The 21,570-nt window shown below is 41.5% G+C and overlaps 1 protein-coding gene across 1 annotated transcript in view; it reads left to right on the top strand.

The window, feature by feature from the left end:
* The first annotated feature begins 429 nt into the window (after nucleotides 1–429).
* LOC131721188 (C-type mannose receptor 2-like) overlaps nucleotides 430–21,570 on the top strand; it is a 47,733-nt gene continuing 26,592 nt past the window's right edge. The window contains exons 1-2 of the mRNA XM_059014518.1: nucleotides 430–472; nucleotides 5,508–5,555. Of these exons, the coding sequence (XP_058870501.1) occupies nucleotides 5,519–5,555 (37 nt within the window). The 5' untranslated portion in view covers nucleotides 430–472; nucleotides 5,508–5,518. The remainder of the gene's footprint in view (nucleotides 473–5,507; nucleotides 5,556–21,570) is intronic.

Below are 21,570 nucleotides of genomic sequence, written 5' to 3' on the forward strand. Positions count from 1 at the left end.
TGCAGTGAGCCTCACACAAGTACAGTGCAGCGAGCCTCACACGGGTACAAAGCAGACGCCTCTTTAGCTGAACTATTTGGATTGAAGTACATCGGACGAAGGTATAAACGCAGAGGCTTTATTTTTTGCAGATTATCATTTCGTTTGTTCCTTAGATAGTTTAAATTTTCTATTTCATATCTACACTGTTGTCTGAATCATGTTGTGTGCCATTTTATAATGTATTGAAGCACATATAATGGGGTAATTGTCTTAATCATGTTTGGTGCTGCTGTATATTTTAAAATATATATAAAACGTGTACCTTTTCTAAAATGGGCGTGACTATCACTGCTTACTGAATGACGTCACTGGCTGTGCTGTTTGTCTCCACCCATCATGCTCAGTATATCACAGCATGTCTAAGCTGAGCGTCACAGTGTCAGCGGGTTTCAGACCAGGGAGAACACTTTGACACTGCTTTGTGTCTAAGGTAAGACTTTCCAAAAACATTATCTAGATGTATTTGTCTGTACGTAGATTACTAAATATCCATTAAAAACAGCAGCATGTTTATATGAGAAAGTCTCAATAGGTTTTAAATATAGATTTTAAGGAGGCAGTTTCCTCAATAGCCCATGTTAAACATATTAGCTTTATAGTTGCTTCTTGCAGAAGGAGTTTACTACTCTATAGGAAATAAACAACAACAATATTATTTATTACTATTATTATTTTATTAAGATGTATTGCTTTTTAATATTTTTATTTTGTATTGTTTTTGATGCATATGTGTTTCTTATACAGCCCTACTCTGTTTAAGTCTGTTTAAGGGTTAAATGCGGGAGTCATTTGAGCAGGAATTCTTCAAAAAATATATAAAGTGTAGAAATATATTCAATCTGTAACAGCATAAAAAGTCATTTGGTCGATGGGATGTGCTGTGCTTTGCATAGCCTTGCTTACCCTACTCAAACCTGCCAAGAAAACATTCAAATCAGATGTTTTCAATACTTCAAAGTGCAATATTGGGTCTTTATGCAAACATAGTGAAACGAAATCATTATAATTGATGATGTGTATTCCATATAGTATTGTTTGCTTCATTGTACATTTTAATTTCCATCGCATAACAACCCAATAAGTGACTGATGGTGTGAAGCAGTTTATTTGATCAATATATCTCACAGGGTTCCAGGGCAGCAGCACAACTCGACTCGTTTTTCCTTTTTTCTGTTTTTGACGTCCAGTCAGGTTTTGGTACTGAATGCATCAGATAAATAGAAAAGGGATTGCAAATTAGATAAGTAAATAACATGCTAGAAACGTGCACTGAAGGGTAGACGCGCTGGTATAAATCAGAGCCAGAGCGTAAACCGCTTTCTTATTGTACTGTTATTTTTATTGTCCTGCAGATGATATCATTCGAGAGACGGGGGTGTCTCTTTGTCATTATACAGCCCTATTCTGTCTATTGCCATCGCGTTTGGTTAAAACGTATTCCTAGTAAAAGTGATTCACCTGGAGTAGATTCGGTATATTAATATATGAATGTCTGTTGCAGGCAAACGTTTTTTTTTTTTTAAAGTTTAATTGTCATCGAGTTAGTGATTGATGTATAAAGCGCCTGATTGTCACAGTGCGGGCGGCATGATAGCAGCTTAGCAGCGGTGTTCTGGAGCTGCAAAACTGTGGAGTCAGATTTGAACAACGCCTATTACAAACTTGACTCGTCTTTAAAAATCTCAAACACAACGAGTTAAGTAACCCCCTACTCTTTAAAATCATATTTGCCATTTTAAATACAAAAGCATTGTAAAGTATTGACATGTCCTAATAAATGTGAAATTCAAACAATTCATACGAGACAGTCCGCTAAACAATAGGAGAAACAAAACCAGGAAAGTCATGTGTAAAAACACTTACAATTATTACCACAGTAATGATCTGACTGGATCTTTACAAAGCTTGATTCCGTGTCTCAAACAGCTTGGCTTAGAGTGGAATCATATTGTTATGCAGATAACAGAGCGAATAGTATTTTATTTAGTTAGGTCATCTAATCTTTTATTTAATTACATTTTTATTTAATTAATGCATATTCAGTATTCAAGTTAATACTACTTTTCCATGTCTCCGATCAACACACACCAAAAAACATGCTTTTGAAACACGCAACCGGGTGAAACATGTTCCCTATTCTGTAGTGATGGAACGACAATCACAATTCTACGCTTCTGAAGATGATTATATTGTTAGTATAGTGAAAGCCAAAAGACTTTGTAGGTGTTCGCGTAGTTCATAATGAAGGCAAGGCTTCTTTGTGAAATATAGTACTTTTATATTGTAGAGTTTTTTTTAGTATTTTAAATAGAAAACTGAATAATTCTTCCATTCGCTGCAAGCTGCTTGTCTCAACTCTCGCTCTCTCTGGCTCACTCGACGGGAGATTTGATTTCTGGCAGGAACACGCGCAGCCTGTAGCTGTGCAAGGATGGAACGGTGTTGAAAGCGTCATTAAAGCCGCAGCTAACAAATAGCGTCCTCAATACTACTGAACTATACACACAAATCATAGCACATTATTTAAGAAATACAAGGCTATATTTGCTTCCTGAGCCATTGTGAAAAAAAGTTATAATTTCACAGTAGTGATGTCAAAAAGTCATAATTCCTCTAGAGCAGTTGTTCCCAACTCCGGTCCTCAACTAGCCCTGTGTCTGTCTGGGGTGTGTTTCAACTGAGCTCTCAATTACTTAATTGAACCCATAATTGAACTAAGAATTAGCCTAACCAGAGCTTTTAAATTATTTTAGACAGTTGGAGATTTCAAGTTACATATAAAATTGTATAAGGAACTTGAATTTTCCAACCTTTTATAAACCAAACAATTAAAAAATTAAAATTAAGCAAATTCTTAGTTCAACCCTCATCCAACCTCTTCATGTCATTGGCATGATTGACAAGTGGATCTTACTGGGCTCTCTACCCCCTCCCCCTGCAGGATTATGCACACGTCAGATAGCACACACAGACCTCCCCCTGCAGGATCATGCACGCGTCAGATAACAAACACAGACCTCCCCCTGCAGGATCATGCACGCGTCAGATAACAAACACAGACCTCCCCCTGCAGGATCATGCACGCGTCAGATATCAAACACAGACCTCCCCCTGCAGGATCATGCACGCGTCAGATAGCACACACAGACCTCCCCCTGCAGGATCATGCACGCGTCAGATAACAAACACAGACCTCCCCCTGCAGGATCATGCACGCGTCAGATAGCACACAGATCTTGCCCTGTTATACAGTTATTTAAACATTTTTTTAAATTTTCTAAATCTTTTTACTTTGAACCAATAATGAGCTTAATTTGACTTTTTAAATAGTATAGCATATAAAAAGTTGGAGAATTTAATTTCCTTATACAATTTTATACCTAAATTGAAATCTCCATCTGTTTAAAATAATTAAAAAGATCAGATTAGGCAAATTATTAGTTCAATTCGGGGACCAGGATTGAGAACCACTGGGTCAGTGTTTTTTCTTTTGTTCTCCCTGTACATGCACTGCTTCCAAGTGCAGGAGAGCAGCCATTCTCCTTTGTTTTCCTGTGTTTGTTTCGATTTTTTTCTTCATTGAAACTCTTTTGATTTGTTAGTTTTTAAATTTTTAATTATAAAGCACTTTCTTTTGTTTCTTTTAATTTTACTTGTAGTTTTAATCACAAAACTTTTTAAAAATTATATTTTAGTTTAATTGCCTGCTTCTGCCTTGTGCAGAGTGGGGGAAGGGCGGCACATTGCTCTGCCCTGTTTTCTTATTTTAATTCATTTTAATTACCTTTAACTTTGTTTGGTCTGTTTTTGTTTTTTGAGGCAATCTCCCTCCCTACCCCTGGCTTTCCAGTCCTGCTGATCGAACCAAAGGTGCTGGATCCTCCTCAGCCTCCCCTCAAGAACAACCTGAGCAGGATCTCTGATTTCTCCTCGACCCCCCTCCGCTCCGTGTCGAGGAGAGCCGTGTACGCAACGGTGCTCCACACTCTCCACTTCCTTGCCCTTGTCTCCCACCGAGACACCGCTTGGCGGGAACCCCCTCAACCCCCGGAGGGCGAGTCCCCAGTGGGAGGCCCTGTACTCTCCGATGATCCCTAGAGGAGCCGGGGAGCTAGGATGGAGGGTGCTGCACGGAGCGCTTGTGTCAGGAGAGATCCTGCGTCACTTCACCGACTCGGACGCCGCATGCTCTTTCTGCAGTCAATCTGAGTCGATGTTCCATATTTGTTTTTTGTGCACCAGGCTGCACCCCGTTCCTCCTCTTTCTGAAGAACCTCCTGCTGCAGTTCTGGCTACACTTCTCCCCCACCTTTTTATTTTCGGGAACCCTGTTTGTGGCTCCGCCACAAGGAGGGACCTCCTGCTGAATCTGCTCCTGGCTCTTGCTAAACTGGCAATTTACAAGACCAGGAAGCGCAAGATCACCGGGGAGGGTCTCTTTGACTGCAGAGCCATGTTCAGGGCCCTGGTCCTATCAAGATCACCGGGGAGGGTCTATTTGACTGCAGAGCCATGTTCAGGGCCCTGGTCCTATCAAGATCATGGGGGAGGGTCTATTTGAATGCAGAGCCATGTTCAGGGCCCTGGTCCTATCAAGATCACCGGGGAGGGTCTCTTTGACTGCAGAGCCATGTTCAGGGCCCTGGTGCTATCAAGATCACCGGGGAGGGTCTCTTTGACTGCAGAGCCATGTTCAGGGCCCTGGTCCTATCAAGATCACGGGGGAGGGTCTATTTGAATGCAGAGCCATGTTCAGGGCCCTGGTCCTATCAAGATCACCGGGGAGGGTCTCTTTGACTGCAGAGCCATGTTCAGGGCCCTGGTCCTATCAAGATCACCGGGGAGGGTCTCTTTGACTGCAGAGCCATGTTCAGGGCCCTGGTCCTATCAAGATCACGGGGGAGGGTCTATTTGAATGCAGAGCCATGTTCAGGGCCCTGGTCCGGTCCCGGGTTACTTTAGAGCACGCCAACGCAGAGTCCGCTGGCGACATGATGGCTTTTGTTGACCAGTGGGCTCTAAGTGGTGTGCTCTCTTCCATTTATTTTGGTTCATTATTACAGTTGAACATTTCATTTACAGTTTGAAAACCGTTTTTTTGTTACAATTAGTTAATGGACAGTTTTTGTTCACACCCCCCTTTTGTTTAGGGGATGCTAATTAGTAATATTTTTATCAGCTGTTACATCAGGCATACCATCTTGAGTAAGCCTCATCTCAGAAGCTAAGCAAGGTTGGGCTTGGTTTGTACTTTGATGGGAGAGCACCTGGAACACCATGTGCTGAGTGAAATCTGATATAGTCCTCCTACTGGTCATCAAATAGGACTAATCATAATAATAAATAAATAACAATGTTTCTATTGAGTGTTGTGTTTTTATTGTTATTTTGTTTTGCTGTTTTTTATATTTGTAGCTTTCCCTCTATGAAGGTGATTAATAGAAAGTCTTCTCTTTCTAATGCAGAGTCTGCTGTGATGGGGGAGAGGGGGTTCCTCATCCTTCTGCTTGCAGGTGGGTTTCCTTTATTTCTGTTTTTCTTACTGTTTGTTTTGGTATTTTCCACATTCTCTCTCAGAAAAGTTAATGCGGTTCTCAAAGCTGCAGTGTCCCTCAGTCACGTTCAATGTGAAACTAACATGTGATTCCTGGGTATGTGTGTTTACTGCATTGCTCCACTTCTACAGAGCACACCTGGCTGCAGTTATATCTACTCAGCTCAGCACAAGCTATTGATCGGTACTGTGGGAGGTATATGGAGGCTGTCTGTCACACCTACATTGTTACAAATGTGGAGAACCGCTTGTCCACTTAAGAAGAAAGGGACTTTTTAAAGTAAAAATAAAATCTGGTTTTATTCCCTAAAGGTGTATTTATTTATTTATTTATTTATTTATTTATTTATTTATTAAATGTTATTCTATACCTTTTAAACAGACCTTAATATGGAGACTGTGTCTGTCCAAAGTTACTCTCAGAATCCTGGGGTATACTGGGACAGTCTCACTGGGCTCTATGTATCATTGATTTTTCTTTTGTATCTTGACTTTTTGTAGGTTTTTGTGGCTTTGTAGATTTACCCGCGATGTATTAAAGTCATTTTCATTCCCATAACTCAGTTTCATGGCTGCAAACTACTTTCAAACTACTTTCATATGCAGTTTTGTTATTTTACGCATGCCTCTCACTGGCGTAGATTCAACTGGCTGTTCGGATCTGAGACTTCCAGTTTAAACGTTTCCAGGGTTTTAGTTACTTTAGAATAAAGCACCTTCAAATATAAAAGAAACCAAATAAATACATTTTGTTTTGGTTTCATTTATATTTGAAGGTGTTTTATTTTAAGCTTTACATTAATAATGGAAGGGAAGCACGGAAACAAATCATTGCAGAGTTCTTTAAACACAAACTGAAACCTTTTCTTCTCAGTAATTAATTATGTCATTTATAGACAACTCAGTTACGATGAAAAGTATTTACTTGCGAAGCCTACATTCTGTACTTTATTCCTTTACACAACTAAAATATACATCGACTCAAACTAAAGAGTCTGCGATATTGTTAAATGAAAGTACTGAAAGCATAGGGAAGCATGATCAGGGTACAGACGAGTACAAACATGGTAAACTGCTGAATTACCGTGCAGATTTCCCATGGTAAACTTCCATATATAGAAACAAGCTTAGTTTTATTTATGCTTTCTGTTTTTGGGACCCTTTCTTTTCGATCTACGTGTTGGTTAGTTTTCGCTGTGCTCAGGGTCTGCGCTGTGTTTAACGCATCACATTCAGTTTGTCCTGTTTGTTTTCGCTGTGCTCAGGGTCTGCGCTGTGTTTAACGCATCACATTCAGTTTGTCCTGTTTGTTTTCGCTGTGCTCGGGGTCTGCGCTGTGTTTGACGCATCACATTCAGTTTGTCCTGTTTGTTTTCTCTGTGCTCAGGGTCTGCGTGTATTTAACGCATCACATTCAGTTTGTCCTGTTTGTTTTCGCTGTGCTCAGGGTCTGCGCTGTGTTTAACGCATCACATTCAGTTTGTCCTGTTTGTTTTCGCTGTGCTCGGGGTCTGCGCTGTGTTTGACGCATCACATTCAGTTTGTCCTGTTTGTTTTCTCTGTGCTCAGGGTCTGCGTGTATTTAACGCATCACATTCAGTTTGTCCTGTTTGTTTTCGCTGTGCTCAGGGTCTGCGCTGTGTTTAACGCATCACATTCAGTTTGTCCTGTTTGTTTTCTCTGTGCTCAGGCTCTGCGTGTGTTTAACGCATCACATTCAGTTTGTCCTGTTTGTTTTCGCTGTGCTCAGGGTCTGCGTGTGTTTAACTCATCACATTCAGTTTGTCCTGTTTGTTTTCGCTGTGCTCAGGGTCTGCGTGCGTTTAACGCATCACATTCAGTTTGTCCTGTTTGTTTTCTCTGTGCTCAGGGTCTGCGTGTGTTTAACGCATCACATTCAGTTTGTCCTGTTTGTTTTCTCTGTGCTCAGGCTCTGCGTGTGTTTAACGCATCACATTCAGTTTGTCCTGTTTGTTTTCTCTGTGCTCAGGGTCTGCGCTGTGTTTAACGCATCACATTCAGTTTGTCCTGTTTGTTTTCTCTGTGCTCGGGGTCTGCGCTGTGTTTAACGCATCACATTCAGTTTGTCCTGTTTGTTTTCGCTGTGCTCAGGGTCTGCGTGTGTTTAACGCATCACATTCAGTTTGTCCTGTTTGTTTTCGCTGTGCTCAGGGTCTGCGCTGTGTTTAACGCATCACATTCAGTTTGTCCTGTTTGTTTTCGCTGTGCTCAGGGTCTGCGCTGTGTTTAACGCATCACATTCAGTTTGTCCTGTTTGTTTTCGCTGTGCTCGGGGTCTGCGCTGTGTTTAACGCATCACATTCAGTTTGTCCTGTTTGTTTTCGCTGTGCTCAGGGTCTGCGCTGTGTTTAACGCATCACATTCAGTTTGTCCTGTTTGTTTTCGCTGTGCTCAGGGTCTGCGCTGTGTTTAACGCATCACATTCAGTTTGTCCTGTTTGTTTTCTCTGTGCTCAGGGTCTGCGCTGCGTTTAACGCATCACATTCAGTTTGTCCTGTTTGTTTTCGCTGTGCTCAGGGTCTGCGTGTGTTTAACGCATCACATTCAGTTTGTCCTGTTTGTTTTCTCTGTGCTCAGGGTCTGCGTGTGTTTAACGCATCACATTCAGTTTGTCCTGTTTGTTTTCTCTGTGCTCAGGTTCTGCGTGTGTTTAACGCATCACATTCAGTTTGTCCTGTTTGTTTTCTCTGTGCTCAGGCTCTGCGTGTGTTTAACGCATCACATTCAGTTTGTCCTGTTTGTTTTCGCTGTGCTCAGGGTCTGCGCTGCGTTTAATGCATCACATTCAGTTTGTCCTGTTTGTTTTCGCTGTGCTCAGGGTCTGCGCTGTGTTTAACGCATCACATTCAGTTTGTCCTGTTTGTTTTCGCTGTGCTCAGGGTCTGCGTGTGTTTAACGCATCACATTCAGTTTGTCCTGTTTGTTTTCTCTGTGCTCAGGTTCTGCGTGTGTTTAACGCATCACATTCAGTTTGTCCTGTTTGTTTTCTCTGTGCTCAGGGTCTGCGTGTGTTTAACGCATCACATTCAGTTTGTCCTGTTTGTTTTTTATTTTCTGCTGCTTTCTTTTTTATAATCCTCATGCCATTTTGTAATATCAAGTGTTTGTCGCTTAGTGTCCCAGTGAATTAATGTTGTTAGTTATTTCTTTCCATGTTTCTTTTCTTAATGTTTTTGGCCCTGTGAAGTGGAAATAATATTTCTTGATTTTTTTTCATTTCACTATCAGGTCAGTTTTGTCTTTGTGGAAATTTGTTTTTTTATTCTTCTTGGCCGGTTCCACAGTTGCATCAAGGTCAGAGTCTCAGAAGCCAGAGCTGCATCCTATTATATTTGCTACTGCTTCTGTCTCTTCACTATGCCACTCATTTATCTTTGACAGAAGGAAGTTCTAAATCATGTCTTTCGGCAAATCTATTTCTAATGAGATGTAAATTCCGATCTCTCCTATAATGATCAGAAATTTATGCTGTTCGTAAACTTGTGGTGATATTTCACTAGTTCACGAAAAAGAGCTTGTGGAAGGGTGGTGGGTGATTCACTGACACACAGGAGACAGAAGGTGTACTTGAAGCACCGCACAGGTGCCCAGTGTTTTTGTGCCTGGTGTATTTTTTTCTTTTAGCTCGCAGAGGGCACTGTTCACCGCGGTCTGCCTACCAGCGATGATAAAAACAGAACCACGGAAATACCAGATGCGGTACAGAACAAGTGCGGGTGCACTTACAAGTGCTCAAACAATAATTCAAAAACCAAAGGCGAAAGTAAAAAGGAAAATAAAACACAGTAACAAAACTACAAATAAAAGGTGCTGCACACTAGCCGCACGGCCCGGGTCTCCGTCCTACTCTGACCGTCTCCTCAGTCTACCCTAGAACTACACAGGGGGTCTGCCCACGGGTTCCCCACTAATATTAAGTTTACTTTCCATTTTCTTTTTGTTCCCGGTTTTCTCTTGGTCCCGGCTGTTCCCAGCTCTTGACCCGAGCTCCCGTACTTCCCAGTACGTCTTTTAAAAGGGCAGATCTGAGGAAACAGTGGAGTATTATTTTATAGGGCTAGCAATCCCCCCAAGACCCGTCCTTCAGCCACTCAGAGAGAAGAAAAGCCCACACACCCTCTTTCCCACCTCTCCGTGTCACTGCCATGACTGACAGGCGGGTATTGGATGAGTGCTGCCCTCTTCCTGCAGCACTAAGAATACGCCAGCAGAGTCAGCACAGGTCTCCCCCTATTACAGAGCTGTTTAGTACATTGCACGCAAAAATTCTACGAAGGACGGAGGCTGCGAATTTGCAGTATTTACGAACGCGTAAGTAATATTAGTACATAGTGCCCATGGTCTGTATGTTACACATTATTTTACATTTATATAGAGAGGTTCTTATTCCTCTTGTCTATTACAGGGTAATACCTCAGATCAATCAGAATAGATTTCAAAATATCTTGCAATATAATTAAAAATGAATATAATTCAATTTATGTTAAAATATATGTTAATATGTTTCTGAAATATTATTAAATACAAATAAAATTCTATTTTTCTAAAATATCTTCAGGTCCTCGGCTGGGAATTTCTGAAAATACTATCCTGTCTCAGTCTATTAATCTATTAATCTTTCACTACGTTAGCTATCAGCATTTTAACATGAGAACGACCGTGTTTATACGCATACCAAGAACAACCATGACTGGACAATTTGACTGCATGTTAAATACAACATAAATATTATAATGAAAGGACAAACAATTGACTATAAGTCATAGTTTATTCAGGAACGTCATATAAAGCATCTACACAACCAAAACATTGTAAATAAATGGACATTTGAACAGAAATGTGTTTATATACAGACATATTACATAAAGTGCAACCTCAAAAAACAGTAAAAAATGAAATAAGCAAATATTTGAAAATAAATTTGTATATATGCAGGTATATCATGTACATACAAAACTGTACAACTGAAGGTGGTCTTCCGGTGACGATCACGCGAGATGACCTCACTTCATTAACCCCCCTGCTAATACCCCGCTATTCTGTTATCATTAACCCCCCTGCTAATACCCCGCTATTCTGTTATCATTAACCCCCCTGCTAATACCCCACTATTCTGTTATCATTAACCCTCCTGCTAATACCCCACTATTCTGTTATCATTAACCCCCCTGCTAATACCCCGCTATTCTGTTATCATTAACCCCCCTGCTAATACCCCACTATTCTGTTATCATTAACCCCCCTGCTAATACCCCGCTATTCTGTTATCATTAACCCTCCTGCTAATACCCTGCTATTCTGTTATCATTAACCCCCCTGCTAATACCCCGCTATTCTGTTATCATTAACCCCCCTGCTAATACCCCACTATTCTGTTATCATTAACCCCCTGCTAATACCCTGCTACTCTGTTATCATTAACCCTCCTGCTAATACCCCGCTATTCTGTTATCATTAACCCTCCTGCTAATACCCTGCTATTCTGTTATCATTAACCCCCCCTGCTAATACCCCACTATTCTGTTATCATTAACCCCCTGCTAATACCCTGCTACTCTGTTATCATTAACCCTCCTGCTAATACCCTGCTATTCTGTTATCATTAACCCTCCTGCTAATACCCTGCTATTCTGTTATCATTAACCCCCCCTGCTAATACCCCACTATTCTGTTATCATTAACCCCCTGCTAATACCCCGCTATTCTGTTATCATTAACCCCCCTGCTAATACCCTGCTATTCTGTTATCATTAACCCCCCTGCTAATACCCCGCTATTCTGTTATCATTAAACCTCCTGCTAATACCCCGCTATTCTGTTATCATTAACCCTCCTGCTAATACCCCGCTATTCTGTTATCATTAACCCTCCTGCTAATACCCTGCTATTCTGTTATCATTAACCCTCCTGCTAATACCCTGCTATTCTGTTATCATTAACCCCCCTGCTAATACCCCACTATTCTGTAATCATTAACCCTCCTGCTAATACCCTGCTATTCTGTTATCATTAACCCCCCTGCTAATACCCAGCTATTCTGTTATCATTAACCCTCCTGCTAATGCCCTGCTATTCTGTTATCATTAACCCCCCTGCTAATACCCCGCTATTCTGTTATCATTAACCCTCCTGCTAATACCCTGCTATTCTGTTATCATTAACCCCCCTGCTAATACCCCGCTATTCTGTTATCATTAACCCCCTGCTAATACCCCGCTATTCTGTTATCATTAACCCTCCTGCTAATACCCTGCTATTCTGTTTATATCATTAACCCTCCTGCTAATACCCTGCTATTCTGTTATCATTAACCCTCCTGCTAATACCCCGCTATTCTGTTATCATTAACCCTCCTGCTAATACCCTGCTATTCTGTTATCATTAACCCTCCTGCTAATACCCTGCTATTCTGTTATCATTAACCCTCCTGCTAATACCCTGCTATTCTGTTATCATTAACCCCCCTGCTAATACCCCGCTGTTCTGTTATCATTAACCCCCTGCTAATACCCCGCTATTCTGTTATCATTAACCCTCCTGCTAATACCCTGCTATTCTGTTATCATTAACCCTCCTGCTAATACCCTGCTATTCTGTTATCATTAACCCCCCCTGCTAATACCCCACTATTCTGTTATCATTAACCCCCTGCTAATACCCCGCTATTCTGTTATCATTAACCCCCCTGCTAATACCCTGCTATTCTGTTATCATTAACCCCCCTGCTAATACCCCGCTATTCTGTTATCATTAAACCTCCTGCTAATACCCCGCTATTCTGTTATCATTAACCCTCCTGCTAATACCCCGCTATTCTGTTATCATTAACCCTCCTGCTAATACCCTGCTATTCTGTTATCATTAACCCTCCTGCTAATACCCTGCTATTCTGTTATCATTAACCCCCCTGCTAATACCCCACTATTCTGTAATCATTAACCCTCCTGCTAATACCCTGCTATTCTGTTATCATTAACCCCCCTGCTAATACCCAGCTATTCTGTTATCATTAACCCTCCTGCTAATGCCCTGCTATTCTGTTATCATTAACCCCCCTGCTAATACCCCGCTATTCTGTTATCATTAACCCTCCTGCTAATACCCTGCTATTCTGTTATCATTAACCCCCCTGCTAATACCCCGCTATTCTGTTATCATTAACCCCCTGCTAATACCCCGCTATTCTGTTATCATTAACCCTCCTGCTAATACCCTGCTATTCTGTTTATATCATTAACCCTCCTGCTAATACCCTGCTATTCTGTTATCATTAACCCTCCTGCTAATACCCCGCTATTCTGTTATCATTAACCCTCCTGCTAATACCCTGCTATTCTGTTATCATTAACCCTCCTGCTAATACCCTGCTATTCTGTTATCATTAACCCTCCTGCTAATACCCTGCTATTCTGTTATCATTAACCCCCCTGCTAATACCCCGCTGTTCTGTTATCATTAACCCCCTGCTAATACCCCGCTATTCTGTTATCATTAACCCTCCTGCTAATACCCTGCTATTCTGTTATCATTAACCCTCCTGCTAATACCCCGCTATTCTGTTATCATTAACCCTCCTGCTAATACCCTGCTATTCTGTTATCATTAACCCTCCTGCTAATACCCTGCTATTCTGTTATCATTAACCCTCCTGCTAATACCCCGCTATTCTGTTATCATTAACCCCCCTGCTAATACCCCGCTATTCTGTTATCATTAACCCTCCTGCTAATACCCCGCTATTCTGTTATCATTAACCCCCCTGCTAATACCCCGCTATTCTGTTATCATTAACCCTCCTGCTAATACCCTGCTATTCTGTTTATATCATTAACCCTCCTGCTAATACCCTGCTATTCTGTTATCATTAACCCTCCTGCTAATACCCCGCTATTCTGTTATCAATAACCCCCTGCTAATACCCCGCTATTCTGTTATCATTAACCCTCCTGCTAATACCCCGCTATTCTGTTATCATTAACCCCCCTGCTAATACCCCACTATTCTGTTATCATTAACCCCCTGCTAATACCCCGCTATTCTGTTATCATTAACCCTCCTGCTAATACCCCGCTATTCTGTTATCATTAACCCCCCTGCTAATACCCCGCTATTCTGTTATCATTAACCCTCCTGCTAATACCCTGCTATTCTGTTTATATCATTAACCCTCCTGCTAATACCCTGCTATTCTGTTATCATTAACCCTCCTGCTAATACCCCGCTATTCTGTTATCATTAACCCTCCTGCTAATACCCCGCTATTCTGTTATCATTAACCCCCCTGCTAATACCCCGCTATTCTGTTATCATTAACCCTCCTGCTAATACCCTGCTATTCTGTTTATATCATTAACCCTCCTGCTAATACCCCGCTATTCTGTTATCATTAACCCTCCTGCTAATACCCTGCTATTCTGTTTATATCATTAACCCTCCTGCTAATACCCTGCTATTCTGTTATCATTAACCCTCCTGCTAATACCCCGCTATTCTGTTATCATTAACCCTCCTGCTAATACCCTGCTATTCTGTTATCATTAACCCTCCTGCTAATACCCTGCTATTCTGTTATCATTAACCCCCCCTGCTAATACCCCACTATTCTGTTATCATTAACCCCCTGCTAATACCCCGCTATTCTGTTATCATTAACCCTCCTGCTAATACCCCGCTATTCTGTTATCATTAACCCCCCTGCTAATACCCCGCTATTCTGTTATCATTAACCCTCCTGCTAATACCCTGCTATTCTGTTTATATCATTAACCCTCCTGCTAATACCCTGCTATTCTGTTATCATTAACCCTCCTGCTAATACCCCGCTATTCTGTTATCATTAACCCTCCTGCTAATACCCCGCTATTCTGTTATCAACCCCCCTGCTAATACCCCGCTATTCTGTTATCATTAACCCTCCTGCTAATACCCTGCTATTCTGTTTATATCATTAACCCTCCTGCTAATACCCTGCTACTCTGTTATCATTAACCCTCCTGCTAATACCCTGCTATTCTGTTATCATTAACCCTCCTGCTAATACCCTGCTATTCTGTTATCATTAACCCCCCCTGCTAATACCCCACTATTCTGTTATCATTAACCCCCTGCTAATACCCCGCTATTCTGTTATCATTAACCCTCCTGCTAATACCCCGCTATTCTGTTATCATTAACCCCCCTGCTAATACCCCGCTATTCTGTTATCATTAACCCTCCTGCTAATACCCTGCTATTCTGTTTATATCATTAACCCTCCTGCTAATACCCTGCTATTCTGTTATCATTAACCCTCCTGCTAATACCCCGCTATTCTGTTATCATTAACCCTCCTGCTAATACCCCGCTATTCTGTTATCATTAACCCCCCTGCTAATACCCCGCTATTCTGTTATCATTAACCCTCCTGCTAATACCCTGCTATTCTGTTTATATCATTAACCCTCCTGCTAATACCCCGCTATTCTGTTATCATTAACCCTCCTGCTAATACCCTGCTATTCTGTTTATATCATTAACCCTCCTGCTAATACCCTGCTATTCTGTTATCATTAACCCTCCTGCTAATACCCCGCTATTCTGTTATCATTAACCCTCCTGCTAATACCCTGCTATTCTGTTATCATTAACCCTCCTGCTAATACCCCGCTATTCTGTTATCATTAACCCTCCTGCTAATACCCTGCTACTCTGTTATCATTAACCCTCCTGCTAATACCCTGCTATTCTGTTATCATTAACCCTCCTGCTAATACCCTGCTATTCTGTTATCATTAACCCCCCCTGCTAATACCCCACTATTCTGTTATCATTAACCCCCTGCTAATACCCCGCTATTCTGTTATCATTAACCCCCCTGCTAATACCCCGCTATTCTGTTATCATTAACCCTCCTGCTAATACCCTGCTATTCTGTTTATATCATTAACCCTCCTGCTAATACCCTGCTATTCTGTTATCATTAACCCTCCTGCTAATACCCCGCTATTCTGTTATCATTAACCCTCCTGCTAATACCCCGCTATTCTGTTATCAACCCCCCTGCTAATACCCCGCTATTCTGTTATCATTAACCCTCCTGCTAATACCCTGCTATTCTGTTTATATCATTAACCCTCCTGCTAATACCCTGCTACTCTGTTATCATTAACCCTCCTGCTAATACCCTGCTATTCTGTTATCATTAACCCTCCTGCTAATACCCTGCTATTCTGTTATCATTAACCCCCCCTGCTAATACCCCACTATTCTGTTATCATTAACCCACTGCTAATACCCCGCTATTCTGTTATCATTAACCCTCCTGCTAATACCCCGCTATTCTGTTATCATTAACCCCCCCTGCTAATAACCCGCTATTCTGTTATCATTAACCCCCTGCTAATACCCCGCTATTCTGTTATCATTAACCCTCCTGCTAATACCCTGCTATTCTGTTATCATTAACCCTCCTGCTAATACCCCGCTATTCTGTTATCATTAACCCTCCTGCTAATACCCTGCTATTCTGTTATCATTAACCCTCCTGCTAATACCCTGCTATTCTGTTATCATTAACCCCCCCTGCTAATACCCCACTATTCTGTTATCATTAACCCCCTGCTAATACCCCGCTATTCTGTTATCATTAACCCTCCTGCTAATACCCCGCTATTCTGTTATCATTAACCCCCCTGCTAATACCCCGCTATTCTGTTATCATTAACCCTCCTGCTAATACCCTGCTATTCTGTTTATATCATTAACCCTCCTGCTAATACCCTGCTATTCTGTTATCATTAACCCTCCTGCTAATACCCCGCTATTCTGTTATCATTAACCCTCCTGCTAATACCCCGCTATTCTGTTATCAACCCCCCTGCTAATACCCCGCTATTCTGTTATCATTAACCCTCCTGCTAATACCCTGCTATTCTGTTTATATCATTAACCCTCCTGCTAATACCCTGCTACTCTGTTATCATTAACCCTCCTGCTAATACCCTGCTATTCTGTTATCATTAACCCTCCTGCTAATACCCTGCTATTCTGTTATCATTAACCCCCCCTGCTAATACCCCACTATTCTGTTATCATTAACCCCCTGCTAATACCCCGCTATTCTGTTATCATTAACCCTCCTGCTAATACCCCGCTATTCTGTTATCATTAACCCCCCTGCTAATACCCCGCTATTCTGTTATCATTAACCCTCCTGCTAATACCCTGCTATTCTGTTTATATCATTAACCCTCCTGCTAATACCCTGCTATTCTGTTATCATTAACCCTCCTGCTAATACCCCGCTATTCTGTTATCATTAACCCTCCTGCTAATACCCCGCTATTCTGTTATCATTAACCCCCCTGCTAATACCCCGCTATTCTGTTATCATTAACCCTCCTGCTAATACCCTGCTATTCTGTTTATATCATTAACCCTCCTGCTAATACCCCGCTATTCTGTTATCATTAACCCTCCTGCTAATACCCTGCTATTCTGTTTATATCATTAACCCTCCTGCTAATACCCTGCTATTCTGTTATCATTAACCCTCCTGCTAATACCCCGCTATTCTGTTATCATTAACCCTCCTGCTAATACCCTGCTATTCTGTTATCATTAACCCTCCTGCTAATACCCCGCTATTCTGTTATCATTAACCCTCCTGCTAATACCCTGCTACTCTGTTATCATTAACCCTCCTGCTAATACCCTGATATTCTGTTATCATTAACCCTCCTGCTAATACCCTGCTATTCTGTTATCATTAACCCCCCCTGCTAATACCCCACTATTCTGTTATCATTAACCCCCTGCTAATACCCCGCTATTCTGTTATCATTAACCCTCCTGCTAATACCCCGCTATTCTGTTATCATTAACCCCCCTGCTAATACCCCGCTATTCTGTTATCATTAACCCTCCTGCTAATACCCTGCTATTCTGTTTATATCATTAACCCTCCTGCTAATACCCTGCTATTCTGTTATCATTAACCCTCCTGCTAATACCCCGCTATTCTGTTATCATTAACCCTCCTGCTAATACCCCGCTATTCTGTTATCAACCCCCCTGCTAATACCCCGCTATTCTGTTATCATTAACCCTCCTGCTAATACCCTGCTATTCTGTTTATATCATTAACCCTCCTGCTAATACCCTGCTACTCTGTTATCATTAACCCTCCTGCTAATACCCTGCTATTCTGTTATCATTAACCCTCCTGCTAATACCCTGCTATTCTGTTATCATTAACCCCCCCTGCTAATACCCCACTATTCTGTTATCATTAACCCCCTGCTAATACCCCGCTATTCTGTTATCATTAACCCTCCTGCTAATACCCCGCTATTCTGTTATCATTAACCCCCCCTGCTAATAACCCGCTATTCTGTTATCATTAACCCCCTGCTAATACCCCGCTATTCTGTTATCATTAACCCTCCTGCTAATACCCTGCTATTCTGTTATCATTAACCCTCCTGCTAATACCCCGCTATTCTGTTATCATTAACCCCCCTGCTAATACCCCGCTATTCTGTTATCATTAACCCTCCTGCTAATACCCTGCTATTCTGTTTATATCATTAACCCTCCTGCTAATACCCCGCTATTCTGTTATCATTAACCCTCCTGCTAATACCATGCTATTCTGTTATCATTAACCCTCCTGCTAATACCCTGCTATTCTGTTATCATTAACCCCCTGCTAATACCCCACTATTCTGTTATCATTAACCCTCCTGCTAATACCCCGCTATTCTGTTATCATTAACCCTCCTGCTAATACCCCGCTATTCTGTTATCATTAACCCCCCTGCTAATACCCCGCTATTCTGTTATCATTAACCCTCCTGCTAATACCCTGCTATTCTGTTATCATTAACCCCCTGCTAATACCCCACTATTCTGTTATCATTAACCCTCCTGCTAATACCCCGCTATTCTGTTATCATTAACCCTCCTGCTAATACCCCGCTATTCTGTTATCATTAACCCCCCTGCTAATACCCCGCTATTCTGTTATCATTAACCCTCCTGCTAATACCCTGCTATTCTGTTTATATCATTAACCCTGCTGCTAATACCCCGCTATTCTGTTATCATTAACCCCCCCTGCTAATAACCCGCTATTCTGTTATCATTAACCCCCTGCTAATACCCCGCTATTCTGTTATCATTAACCCTCCTGCTAATACCCTGCTATTCTGTTATCATTAACCCTCCTGCTAATACCCTGCTATTCTGTTATCATTAACCCTCCTGCTAATACCCCGCTATTCTGTTATCATTAACCCCCCTGCTAATACCCCGCTATTCTGTTATCATTAACCCTCCTGCTAATACCCTGCTATTCTGTTTATATCATTAACCCTCCTGCTAATACCCCGCTATTCTGTTATCATTAACCCTCCTGCTAATACCATGCTATTCTGTTATCATTAACCCTCCTGCTAATACCCTGCTATTCTGTTATCATTAACCCCCTGCTAATACCCCGCTATTCTGTTATCATTAACCCTCCTGCTAATACCCCGCTATTCTGTTATCATTAACCCCCCTGCTAATACCCCGCTATTCTGTTATCATTAACCCTCCTGCTAATACCCCGCTATTCTGTTTATATCATTAACCCTCCTGCTAATACCCCGCTATTCTGTTATCATTAACCCTCCTGCTAATACCATGCTATTCTGTTATCATTAACCCTCCTGCTAATACCATGCTATTCTATTATCATTAACCCTCCTGCTAATACCCTGCTATTCTGTTATCATTAACCCCCCTGCTAATACCCCACTATTCTGTTATCATTAACCCCCTGCTAATACCCCGCTATTCTGTTATCATTAACCCTCCTGCTAATACCCCGCTATTCTGTTATCATTAACCCTCCTGCTAATACCCCGCTATTCTGTTTATATCATTATCCCTCCTGCTAATACCCCGCTATTCTGTTATCATTAACCCTCCTGCTAATACCCCGCTATTCTGTTATCATTAACCCTCCTTCTAATACCCCGCTATTCTGTTTATATCATTAACCCTCCTGCTAATACCCTGCTATTCTGTTATCATTAACCCTCCTTCTAATACCCCGCTATTCTGTTTATATCATTAACCCTCCTGCTAATACCCTGCTATTCTGTTATCATTAACCCTCCTGCTAATACCCTGCTATTCTGTTATCATTAACCCTCCTGCTAATACCCTGCTATTCTGTTATCATTAACCCCCCTGCTAATACCCCACTATTCTGTTATCATTAACCCCCCTGCTAATACCCCGCTATTCTGTTATCATTAACCCTCCTGCTAATACCCTGCTATTCTGTTTATATCATTAACCCTCCTGCTAATACCCTGCTATTCTGTTTATATCATTAACCCCCCTGCTAATACCCCGCTATTCTGTTATCATTAACCCTCCTGCTAATACCCCGCTATTCTGTTATCATTAACCCTCCTGCTAATACCCTGCTATTCTGTTATCATTAACCCTCCTGCTAATACCCCGCTATTCTGTTATCATTAACCCCCTGCTAATACCCCACTATTCTGTTATCATTAACCCTCCTGCTAATACCCCGCTATTCTGTTATCATTAACCCTCCTCCTAATACCCTGCTATTCTGTTTATATCATTAACCCCCCTGCTAATACCCTACTATTCTGTTATCATTAACCCTCCTGCTAATACCACACTATTCTGTTATCATTAACCCTCCTGCTAATACCCCGCTATTCTGTTATCATTAACCCCCCTGCTAATACCCTACTATTCTGTTATCATTAACCCTCCTGCTAATACCCCGCTATTCTGTTATCATTAACCCTCCTGCTAATACCCCGCTATTCTGTTATCATTAACCCTCCTGCTAATACCCCGCTATTCTGTTATCATTAACCCTCCTGCTAATACACTGCTATTCTATTATCATTAACCCTCCTGCTAATACCCCACTATTCTGTTATCATTAACCCTCCTGCTAATACCCCGCTATTCTGTTTATATCATTAACCCTCCTGCTAATACCCCGCTATTCTGTTATCATTAACCCTCCTTCTAATACCCCGCTATTCTGTTTATATCATTAACCCTCCTGCTAATACCCTGCTATTCTGTTATCATTAACCCTCCTTCTAATACCCCGCTATTCTGTTTATATCATTAACCCTCCTTCTAATACCCCGCTATTCTGTTTATATCATTAACCCTCCTGCTAATACCCTGCTATTCTGTTATCATTAACCCTCCTGCTAATACCCTGCTATTCTGTTATCATTAACCCTCCTGCTAATACCCTGCTATTCTGTTATCATTAACCCCCCTGCTAATACCCCACTATTCTGTTATCATTAACCCCCCTGCTAATACCCCGCTATTCTGTTATCATTAACCCTCCTGCTAATACCCTGCTATTCTGTTTATATCATTAACCCTCCTGCTAATACCCTGCTATTCTGTTTATATCATTAACCCCCCTGCTAATACCCCGCTATTCTGTTATCATTAACCCTCCTGCTAATACCCCGCTATTCTGTTATCATTAACCCTCCTGCTAATACCCTGCTATTCTGTTTATATCATTAACCCCCCTGCTAATACCCCGCTATTCTGTTATCATTAACCCTCCTGCTAATACCCCGCTATTCTGTTATCATTAACCCTCCTGCTAATACCCTGCTATTCTGTTTATATCATTAACCCTCCTGCTAATACCCCGCTATTCTGTTACCATTAACCCTCCTGCTAATACCCTGCTATTCTGTTATCATTAACCCTCCTGCTAATACCCCGCTATTCTGTTATCATTAACCCCCTGCTAATACCCCGCTATTCTGTTATCATTAACCCCCCTGCTAATACCCCACTATTCTGTTATAATTAACCCCCTGCTAATACCCCGCTATTCTGTTATCATTAACCCTCCTGCTAATACCCCACTATTCTGTTATCATTAACCCTCCTGC

This window comes from Acipenser ruthenus, chromosome 48 (assembly GCF_902713425.1).
Source record: "Acipenser ruthenus chromosome 48, fAciRut3.2 maternal haplotype, whole genome shotgun sequence".
Classification (NCBI taxonomy): domain Eukaryota; kingdom Metazoa; phylum Chordata; class Actinopteri; order Acipenseriformes; family Acipenseridae; genus Acipenser; species Acipenser ruthenus.